Consider the following 12320-nt stretch of genomic DNA (forward strand, 5'->3'; position numbering starts at 1 on the left):
TTTGCAAGTACTGTACAACAGCGTGACTTTTCCTGCGGCGTTTCCGCCGTAGTCAAATCACGGCATTTCCGGCCCATGGGGCCCTGGCCTGAGGCGAATTCAAAATCCTGACCAAAAAACCCCATCTGAACTCAGTCTCTCCAGAAGGAAACACAAACCCCAGAGTGCCTGTCTGAATAAGGTAATCTGCTAGGGGTTGGCGTTTCAGATCAGCATATTCTGGCAGGCCATGGTGATCTCCAGTCCTTCAATCTGTGATGTCTTCCGCCAAAACAGTTCTGAGCAGCTAGAGGAAGGCGGCCTGATCAACAAATTATAGATCACAGATGGATGTGCCTAATAATATAAGGTGCCGGGGTGTGGACAGCATGAGAATATTACCATGCATCTAAAAGGAGGAGATCCATTATATGGTGGGAGAGGTTTAGCTTCAACAGTGCTACAAAAGAGCAAACAGCTGGGAATATAGGCTGTGAAAAGTGACACAGAAGATATGACAGCAGCACAGAATATTTCAAGAGATGATTTTCCTAATCTTATGGGAGATTGAGACTGAGAATTACATAGTGAGAGGACCAGGTTCCATTAACAGCACAGAGTATTTCAGGAAAAGAGTCTGCAGATTTTGTGGAAGATCAAAGAACTGAATTATGTATTGGAAGGAGAGTGTCACAGAGCCTGGCACTGAGCTGTGGCCGTAAAAAACCCTAAAAGTGTCACTCTGTGTATGGAAATGTCATACTCTGTGACTGCTGGAGTGTGACTCATAGGTCTCCTGTACACATCACTTGCTCCTTGTAGCAACATACCATCTGGACAGAGACCATCTCTCCATGAATCAGACCCCCCTCCCCTCTGCATTGTGCATGTGTTTCAAGTCTTGTGCAGCTGTGAAACTACAGGTCCCAGCATTAACTGCCAACATTTCACTTGAAGCCAGTGGAGGGTCCCTTAGATGGCCACAAACATGCGACTTCTGTATTATTGAGAAGCTCTTTGATGTTTCTTGATCAATGCCGAATCATTTCAAACTACTGAAGAGCCCCATAAATCAAACTGCGGGTCGCAATGAAGCAAATTATTGCATACAGGTTTGATTGATGACATTGGCGCCTGATTCTAGACATATACAAATAGGAGCGCTCTACACTACTCCCAATTCTCATCCTCATTATGAAAGTTACACTTCTGGGTAGAGATCTCCTTTAATTTACTAATAAATATGTACATTCAATACCACTCAATAGCCAGTGCCACCAGACTTTAAGGCTAGGAGTACATGCCGATTTTGGCTGAAATTCATTGTATGGCCAAAAATTGCTGGGTTACCTTATGACTCTTTCTCTCATGTTAGTGATGGGACTAGGAGTCATGTAGCCCTAGCCTTATATTAAGTCTACCATGCACATTAGATACAATAAGGTATTACGCTGACATCTCCCTAGGCCAATAAAAGTTCAATTGCTCCAACTATTTTCACAGAAAAGCAATTGACATATACATATGGCATCATTTATCTCCTAGCACAAAAGGATAGGGCTGGATAGGATTAAAAAAAGATTTTAACACATTTTAACCTAATATACATGAATACGTGAAATCTGAAATTCCATCCAGAGACAAGGAAACCTGTAAATCTATGATAACGTGATGGGTGCAGGATGGGTCAATTGTTTCCCTGCAGGATAATAGGACATAGACACTATGTGGTTTATACCTGGCTTGTAATACGCTCTCAGCTGATATCTCACTGTAACATGTTCATTAGAAATGGATTCTGCGTAAATTATTCATGGCACATAGCAGGATACAGCTCACAGGGGGCCAGCCAAAGATTTACACCATTCACTGCTACGTCAAACCGTACATTTTTACATAACTATTGTATTTAGTATTCGGTGATCTCATACACTACAGAAAACCAAGCAGAGTAAAGGGTAGTCTGGATAGGTCTGCATCAGAGCAGTTATATTAATTTACATAAAGGGCAGTACTATAGTACGTATATGTTTCTTAATATGTGGCTGCGTTATAGCAGTGTTATATTACTAGAAAGTACATAAGCGCGTATCACATTGAAAGCAATAGGGAAAAAAGCCTCACATTGATTTCAATGGGGAGCGCTCATATGCCGGCACCCATTCAAGTCAATGGGAGCTAGTTTTTACGCGCTCATTCTGAACGTGTTTTACGTTCAGAATGAGCGGAGCGTATACTCCGTGTGAAGGCTCCCTAAACTGTGGTTTTTTTTGTCACCTAAATAGCTCTTTTTGGTTGCTAAATGGACGTGAAAATACTGCAAATTTCCGTCTGCTGAAAGAATATTGGCAGTATTGAATATTTTTTGGCTGGGGGTTGGCCAAATATATAAGTGTTTGGCTTTTTTTGTTTAATAAACAATATTACAGCAATAATATTTTGTCTTTAAAGTTTTTATTGAAATTTTATCATTAACACGTGGGGAAATACCAATAAAAGGAAAGGGAAAGGCCGGGGGTGGGCAAACAAGAAATACGGGAGGGGCATCAGCATAAGGATATCAGGAACGAAAAGGTGGGGGAAATATCAAAGCTGGGTCCAAAAAAATGCAATTCATCATGGTTAAAACCTGAAAAATTGGTTACAATTAATGGCTGTTGTGTAACCTTTTGCATCTGCTCATTTTCAAAAATCACAGCATGCCATTTATACCAGTGGAAATGCCTGTGTTTTCCGTATAGGTATAATAGTGGCACAAAGTAAGCAGAGGAAAACTCTGCAAACACGCAATGTAAAACACTGTGGAAAAATTACTTACAGATGCAAAAATGTTTAACTGTTAATTGTCTAAATGTATATATGGTTATGTCTGTGGGAAAACACATTTGTACATTCAATCTAATTGTTTTTAAAATGGTCATCACACAGGCATTTTTCACAGTATGTGAATAAGGCCTTTAAGGGTGCATTCACACGATGTAACGCAGCACTGATTCTTGCACGATAACTCGTGTAAGGATCAGCGCTACAAAACAGAATCCCATTGACTTCAATGGGTTCCATTTAGCGCGCATAACACATTGAAATCAATGGGTTAAAAAGCCTCTCATTGATTTCAATGTGTTACGCGTGCTAAACGGAACCCATTAAAGTCAATGGGATTCTGTTTTGCAGCGCTGATCCTTACACCAGTTATCGTGCAAGAATCAGTGCCGCGTTACATCGTGTGCATGCACCCTAACTTGTGTAAAAATTAGCGCTGAAAAAAGGACTCCCATTGACTTTTTTTCTTTTTTTCAGGGCTGATTTTTTACGCGAGTTACTCAGTGTGAATGCCTCCTAACAGTATTTTTGCAAACAAGGGGCTGTTCTATAGCAGTTTATTCTATGCACCACTGTTACTAATAATGGACTTATAGTTGATCTACACCTTCTGCTGACAGAGGAATATGAAGGCTGCATTGATGATGTTATTGGTGTAAGGCCCGGTTCACATCTGTCTTCAGGTTTCTGTTCGGGAAGTCCGCTTGGGCACCCCCTCCCTGAACGGAATCCTTTATGCATTAAAAAGCAGTTACCTAAGGAAACCCACGAACCCCATAGACTATAATGGGGTCCATATGGTTTCTGCCCGGTTTCCACATGAAAGAGGAGGAAAGAAAAGCGCTGTTTGCAGGACTTTTCTCTCCACATGTCTCATGCGGAAACCACACGGACCCTGTAGTGTGTAGTGCAACAAACATACAGAATATACTTAACATCACAGACCCCATTATAGTCTATAGGGTCCACAGGTTTCCCTGGTAACTGCTTTTTAATGCATATAGGTTTCCATTCAGGGGTCCCCAAGCGGACTTCCCGAATGGAAAACCTGAACGCAGATGTGAACCGGGCTTAGATACAGGTATTTGTAAGCAGTACTTCAGTCACAATGTACAAAACATCAGCAATGAACATGTAAGAACTGACAGCCTTGTTATTAATAGGAGATTGCTACAAATGTTGTTTTCCAAAGCCTTTCTATTATCCTTTGGAAATGCAAAGTTGTTTCAAAAATGTCACCTTGTAGCAGAAAATTTGTTTGGAGACTGCAGGAGATATAGAGACAGGATGGAGTTCAGTTAGGATGAATGAAGTATTGGGGTGGAGCTGGCACAACCTGAACCTTATTAATGACACTGAATTTATAGCATTACAGATGCTTTTGTCAAACCAGAATAAAAATACTTTAAAAAGTTTCTATGCATTGACGTCTCTGTAGGTTTGCACTTCACACACAGAACTTGTTTAACCAAGCAGAGATGAAGTGTAAAGAATAGGGCATGGGACTTTAGTAGAAAAATATAGGTAAGTTAAAAAGGTTATCCAGCATTCCCGATCGCGGTATACACAGCTATGGGTACTGCCTTGATGTGGCTCCCCACAGACCCGGAAGACATGTGATCCGGGATCAGAGGCTGTAAGAGCTCTATAGTTGTGCACAGGAGGCTGTATTCCTCTTGCTCCTGGGGCTAAATGTACCAGCACTAAATACAGGGGAAATCATCCTCTCTCCCCCCCCCCAAAAAAAAAAAAAAAAAGTTGGGATCAGATATCCCCAAAAGTCAGTGGCATAACTAAGAATGGCAGGGCCCCATGGCGAACTTTTGACATGGGGCCCCCCCCACCTAACCGACATCGACGACCTTGACCAGCCGCCCCCCCCCGCCGCATTCCTGAGTGCTTTATTATGCCCCATAGTGGCACAGTATTATGTCCCATAGTGGCCCCTGCACACAGTATTATGCCCCATAGTGGTCCCTGCACACACTATTATGCCCCATAGTGGCCCCTGCACACACTATTATGCCCCATAGTGGCCCCTGCACACAGTATTATGCCCCATAGTGGCCCCTGCACACAGTATTATGCCCCATAGTGGACCCTGCACACAGTATTATGCCCCATAGTGGCCCCTACAAACAGTATTATCCCCCATAATGAACAACCCTGAACAATTATTATACTCTGGGGTCTTTTCAGACCCCGGGGGATACAAACATAAAAAAAACCCACAAAACACTGTTACTTACCTATATCCGGCTCGCCTGCAGTCCTTGGCGGTGTTGGCAATCTTTAATGACGTACGGACGTCACATGACCCGGGACGCAGGTCCCGGTTATGTGACGTCAGACAACTAGGCCCGATGCCTCTATGGAGCGTGGAGAGGTGAGTAACAGTGTTTATTTTGTTCTCTTACATCTATCTGGCCTCCGATCATTATACTTGGGGGTCTGAAAAGACCCCCGAGTATAATAGTTCTTGTGGGGCCCGCGGCTCCCCTGCCAGGATCGGTAAGTAAATAGGGCCCATTACAGGCTGGTGTAGCTCCAGCCGGTAACAGCCTGTTAAGAAAAAAAAAAACCGCAGGAGTAGCGGCTATCGCCAGCCCCCTAATGTCCCGGGCCCTGTGGCAGCTGCTACCAAGGTAGTTACGCCACTGTACTCAAACATATACATTTATATACATTCATATACCATATATGTCATATACTGTATACTTATATGAATGTATGAATACTATATATACACACATATATACATACACTCACACGTACACGTTATTATAGCATACTGTAGATATTCAAATATACCTGTATACAAACATACAGTACCCTCACAATATACAAGAGAAATTAAATAGTTTTATATTAAGTTTTTTATTAGCACTTTGTGCTATTAAGTTAAAAAAAAAAGAAAAATGAAAGACAGACATGTTTTCCCTCCTCTTTAGTTTGTATTTTCCCAGATATATAAAGATATAAAAAAAAAACATGCAAAAATAAAAACACAAAAATAAAGCTCTATGTGTCACTGAAAACAGATGTAAAAATTAGTTGAATAACCCAAATGATAAAATTTTTATAGCTCTCAAAATGGAACATACAAAAAAAAACTGAAAATGTGTCTCGTCCTGAACTACAAATTGACCCGGTACTGAAGTGGTTAAATTCAGAGGAGTAACTTAAAGCTCCTGGGCCCCAATGCAAAATCTGTAATGGGGCCCCTACCTACCTTGTGCCATTTAAAATAGTTGCATGTTTTAAGGGGAAGACAACCCTTTTGGGGGTCCACTCAGGGGACAGGGCCTGGTAGCAACAGCTGCCTCCACACCCCCTATAGCTATTTTCCTGGTTAAAGTCCATGAACATAGCTGTGTGCTGGCCAGGCAGAGTAAGGGTCAGTGCACACAAAGTTTTTTGATGATTCTGCCTCAAAATCAGCCTTCAAAAAAGGCCTCCCAAATAGAACTCTATTGGGAGGCTTTTTTTTGGAGGCTGATTTTGAGGTGGATTCAGCCTCCTTAGGGTAAGTTCACACAGGGTTTTTTGGTCAGGATTTTGAGGCCGTATCCGCCTCAAAATCCTGACCAAAAAGACGGCTCCCATTGAAAACAAGCCGGTCAGGTCTTTTTTCCGGAAGCCGATTCTGCCGGCTCCCGTAAAAAGAAGCGAGATGCTCATTCTTCAGGCCAATTTGCCTCGCGATTTGGCCTGAAGGCACTCCCTCCTCCCGACTAGGCCCATTCATTGGGCCTAACACAGAGCAGAGTGCGCAACTGGATGCCAGTGCAGTGCATCGGCATTCAGTTGCGGCTACCCGTTTTTCGTCCGGACCATGAGGCGGCCTCCGCCTCAGGGTCTGGACCAAAAACCCTGTGTGAACTTACCCTTAGATTTCAATAGACAATGCAGTTAAGTGTCAGTCTCTGATCACAACTAAAAAGCCAGCTATGCCTGCATAAAATATATACATCCCAAGAATTGGTGAAATATATTCTATGAATTCTTAATCCTGAACTCAAAATCTACTTTAATGTAATCAACATAATTGTTGGGGAAAAGGAAAAGCAGACTGAAATCTGTCCTAATGTAATACTTTACATAGCTGAAGATTTTTTATGAAATTTCTAGTCTAGACAATTCTCTGTGAATAAAAAATAGAAAAAAAAAAATTGCTTTCCCATTTTGATAATACACAATGTTTCAACTCAGGTAAAATATATTAGTCTACACCTCAGAATGTGCAGCTCACAAAGAATTGTCTAGACTGGATACAATTGTTATAAATTATTTGAGTTAAATACACGAAGATGTGTTGCGTTGTCCACATGAGATTGGTCCTGCATTCATGGCTTTTTCATCTGCTGATTTCAGTTTAAAAACAACAGATAGCTTTGTATATAACCATTATTTTAGCAGTACACCTGTTCATTGTTCTGGTCCTCCAAAGAACAGCTGATGCTAGTGTGAACCTAGCGTACACGGTAAATCAGATCCTCATTCTTTTGTATTTTCGAAAAATGAAACCCTCCTTTATCGTATAGTGGAGCGGACTTTCTGATCAATGTTTATACGCCGCAATGGTGAGGATAATAGCGATTGTCCAATAACTTTTCTGTGGGATGACACAGATTCCTGTCCTATAAATAGACTATTTCTACACACCATCACAAATTGATAGTGGTGTGACTAGGCAGAACTCAATGTAACACAGCTGTACAGAGATAAGGGCCTCCTGGAACAGCATGTATAAAGATGCAAACAAAGAGAGAGCAGTCGGTGGCTCCTGGTCTAAATCTCATCTGCAGTCTCGGCCCAGTCATGAGGCCATGCCCTTCATGGCAGGCATAGTGAGGACTCATTCCCACATCATATGGTACAGAGAACCCTTCTGTAAGACAACTGGGTGAGGGTATGTAGTGGAGCTTTGAGCCCGCAAGATGTTTCCCCTGACTCTGCTGCAAGGTGACTCAGGAGGGCAGACGTGTGGCAGAAAAGAATAAATCTGTAATGGATTAGGAGGATGGGAACTGGGTCAAGTGGAGGAATTCCCTGTCTACAGTCATCCAGTATAATAAGTGAAGGTGTGGGAGGGGGGGAGGCTGATATATACGTGACTGCATGCAGCAGAGGAGATGGCCAAACAACGCTAAATATCAGATCAAAGCTGCTGTTCCATACACACCTGCGATATGCAGTAAGTATATCATCACTTAAAGAGAACCTGTCACCTCTCCTGACATGTCTGTTTTAGTGAATAATTGTGTCCCCATAATATGACAATTCTGGAGCATCTCTTTTAATAACTTTGTCTTGAGCTGTTACTTTTATCCCTGCTAGAGATGTATGAATAAATGAACTAGGTGTTATCAGATGTGGTATGACTCTACACACTAAGGATGCACATGTTGTGGAAAAACACCCTTTGGGTGCATTCACACTGAGTAAACGCTAGCTTATTCTGAATGTAAAACACGTTCAGAATAAGCGGCGTCTAAAGCAGCTCCATTCATTTCTATGGGAGCCGGCATACGAGCGCTCCCCATAGAAATGAATGGGCTGCTTCTTTCACTCCGAGCAGTCCCATTGAAGTGAACGGGAAGTGCCGGCGTATACGGCAAGCTCTGCTCATGCCGAGCCGTACACGCCGGCACATCCCATTCACTTCAATGGGACTGCTCGCAGTGAAAGAAGCAGCCCATTCATTTCTATGGATAGCGCTCGCATGCCGGCTCCCATAGAAATGAGTGGAGCTACTTTATACGCCGCTTATTCTGAACGTGTTTTACGTTCAGAATAAGCTAGCGTTTACTCAGTGTGAATGCACCCTTTTTGTTGCAGATTTTGCTATGGTTTTTGGAGCCAAAGCCAGGAATAAATTAGCAGAAGGGAAAAATGTCTCCTTTATATTTACCATTCCCTTTCAACCTACTACTGGCTTTGGCTCAAAAATGTTTTATTATTTCAAGGGGGATACAAGAATTTGCTACAACAGGCATGTCATTGGAAGTACTGGGTCTCTTTAAGATAAAGTCAAGAGGAGGAAAACACATATAAAAGGTGCCATGTATCTCCAACCCCTGCTTTCTACTGCTATTCTTAATTAAAGGGAGTTGTCTATGAATTGAACCAATCCCTGTGGTGGCCAGGGGAGGTGTAAACTAAAACTAATAGCGTACTCCCCTGTACGTACTTGGCCTCTGTTTTCTGCCAGCAGGATCTCATGGTGGTGCCTTATTACCGAAAGTCTTGCCCCCCACATCAGTCAATCAGTGGCATATGTCACCAGGTCTTTACCAGTGACCACTGAGGTAACTGATAAATGTCATTGGTCATGTGGGTCACAGGACTTTTGGGAAACAGGCCCTGGAATAAGACTGAATAGAAATCAGTGGCAGACAAAAAAGTGAAGATAATTGTCTTACCTTTGCCTGTATTTGATATTTATCCACTCTCTTCTGGCCCTCAGCTGTGTCATGTGACCAACACTTTGATTCTTCAACTGACACAGTATCTTGAGTATGTATGGATAGGAAATCAGTTTCTCTATTTAGTACTGTGAGATTCACATTGAGGCTGTTATAGAAATGAATAGAGAAACTGACTTCCTGTGCACACATAAGTCTTTGTGTTAGCTCAAGAGTCAGAGTGTCGATCACATGATACAGCTGAGGACCAGAAGGGAGTGGATAACTTGTAAATACAATCGTCAGTAAGAAAACTGGGGCAGATTTATTCCCTACTCTATATATTAAAGAGGTTGTCTGGGCAAAAAAAAAATTTTTTTAAATAAGCCAGGGGAGGTGAAAAAAATAACCAAAAAATCATACTCACCTGTCCTCAGTGCTCTTCTGTTTTCCCAGCGGGGTCTGGTTCTGCTGCTTTGATGTCTTCTCAATGTGAAACTGCTCACCGGCTGTGACATCCCACATCTTTCCACTGAAGCCGATGATTGCCTCAGTGGTCACGTGACTGTTGAGGCCAATCAGCGGCCTCAGGAAAAGACCCCGAGTTGTCACAGTTGGTGAAGTCACGTGCCTTTCGCTGAGGCTGCTGATTCGCCTCTGCAGTCACGTGAGGCAGGGGCTTCCGCCGGAAAACAACAACAGACTGGGAGGACCAGACCGCACTAGGAGGCACTGGAGCATCACCCGTGCTACAAGGCAACAGTGCTAACCAATGAGCAACCATACATGAAAAACTGTCTTAGATGTCCATAGCAACCAATTACAACACAGCTTTCATTTCTTGTAGTGCTTTTGAAACATGAAAGCAGCGCCGTGATTGGTGTATACAGCCAACAGTTTAATTAAGACAGGTTTCATAAATTTGCCCCATTATCTTCACTACAACTTATATTCCATACCTTTCTAATGGGCCGGAGTATAGCATTATTTACCAGACTGCTAATATGTAAAATAGGTCTCCAGACACCCTCTCCTGATCTAGAGCTGCTGACTGCTGCCAGGGGCATAGCTTGCAGTTCTTGATAAAAACAGAGCCATTTATAATACTATGTCTCCATTTGTTGCACAGGGAATATTGGGCCCCCTTATGTACCACTTTCTATCCAGGGCAGTTACATCATAGTTTTTGCAATCTGTAGTTAATAGAAAGGGGATATTTAAAGGGAATTACTACAATCCCTCCCAACCTGCTTCTTACTCTTCATTAGAATTCGCTGATACCTGCTACCATTCATATAGGGGAATCACCTACATACGCTGGCCATGATAAAGGTCCCCTTAGAAACATCATCACTAACAGTGCCACAGCAGGCTGGCAAATTCACTATCAATCTTTAAGGGCCAATAATTCTACAGTTGTAATTCTCTCAGCACTGGACACGTAACTGACATAGTAACAGTTATGGAGGGTTAAATTATCACATTCCTACAGTAACCCTCTCTACTGCCTGAAATGCCAGATAACAGGGTAAAATAGATTGTATTCACATGTACATCACATAGGATAAATGTTGACTGCAAGTATAGTGTCCAAAGCAAAGGAAACACTCACAGTGCTGGCACTGCTTTAGCCAACTGGCAATATAATATGGCTGCATTGACTGATTTAAGTTCACTTACAAAGAGACTGGTTACTCTAATTTGTGTAATTTTGACCTCACAAATACACACAAATGGCCCATCCTCACCTCGATGCTGCAATTTCTGCTTTCTGTTTGGCAATGTTACTCGCCCTCTCGGCTTGTTCAACGGCCCGGTCCACTTTCTCGCGAATCTTGCTGGCTCTGAGTGGGATTAGGTTCTTCCTCTTCCCGCTCACCAGGACATTTTGCTTGTATTTCCCTTCCTCCTTTGTCCCATCAGGAAAAGTCATGCATCCGTAACCGTGCCTCTTATTGTTGGCCCACTCCCCCTCATACTTTAGACCGTCCGAGCGTTGACTTACTCCAAACCCAGAGCGCTTATCGTGTTTCCATTCCCCCATGTAGACCTCAGTGGTGGTGGCATCAATGTCATCCTCGATCACTGAGAGTTCAGTTTCACCCTCACCCAGGCTGATTGTGGAGTTTATGTCACTTGCGGTGGAGCTCACAGTGCTCATGCCGGCTTCACTGCGGAAAGAGCTCTGTTTGCTGCGCTGGCTGGCGAGGGAACTTTTTGATTCTGACTTGCGAAGCTTCAGGCCGCTAAGGATGGACCTCCTGAAGATTCCTTTCTTCTTGTTCTTTAACATCTCAGCATCACTATGGGCCATCAATACAAACCCTCCTCTAGAGACAGCTGGGCTGCCAGCCACCCCGCAGGAGGCATCCGGATGCATTGCTGTCCCATTAGTATGCTCGCTGCGGAGCGAGTTTATAGAGGTCCGAAGGGGGGACCTGATAACGGCAGCCATTCCATATGGGACACTCTGACGCACTCCATAGCCCTGGCGTATTCCAGCTGCCCACTGACCTTGGTAAGTACCTGCAAAAGACACAGAAAAGTTTGCTTAGTTTGGCATTGTGTTTCCAACCTACAAAAGATTAAAAAACCTTGTTATGAACTCATTTCCTTCAAGGATGAACAAATCACCTGAGAACGTCAGCTTTCACTCTCAGCTCTGATTTAAACACACAAAAGAAATGAGAGGAGAACAGCAGCGACATGAGAACGAGACTTGACTGTGATTATGTCTTCTACAGATTACATATTTCTTATACAAAATATGATAACTTCTAAGGAACGCCACAGTACACTCAAATGAAGACTGAAAGGACATGTAATGCCAATATAATGGTCGGGGTGCCTGTCAGGCTAAACCTTCAGCATAAACATAGTTACATGATAACATTCAAGCTGCCTGCATTTGCCACTAGAGGGAGCTCATTGCATACAGACTAATATGGTTGCCATTAAAGGGGTTGTCCAACATTTTTTTAAAAAAAAGCCCAAGGAAAGAATTGTGCTTAAAATTAAGGTTATACTCTCTTTTTTACATGCCTTACCATTCCAACACTACCTTTCTGGGTCCTGTGATTTTTCTAGGTTGATGCCAATTATTTAATTCAC

At 42.8% G+C, this 12320-nt stretch overlaps 1 protein-coding gene across 1 annotated transcript in view; it reads right to left on the reverse strand.

Annotated features, from left to right (window-relative positions):
* Positions 1-12320, reverse strand: part of JPH3 (junctophilin 3) — an 80181-nt gene that overhangs the window by 37169 nt on the left and 30692 nt on the right. The window contains exon 2 of the mRNA XM_075282154.1: positions 10958-11735. Within this exon, the coding sequence (XP_075138255.1) occupies positions 10958-11735 (778 nt within the window). The remainder of the gene's footprint in view (positions 1-10957; positions 11736-12320) is intronic.

The sequence above is a fragment of the Leptodactylus fuscus genome, chromosome 7 (genome assembly GCF_031893055.1).
Source record: "Leptodactylus fuscus isolate aLepFus1 chromosome 7, aLepFus1.hap2, whole genome shotgun sequence".
Taxonomy (NCBI): Eukaryota; Metazoa; Chordata; class Amphibia; order Anura; family Leptodactylidae; genus Leptodactylus; species Leptodactylus fuscus.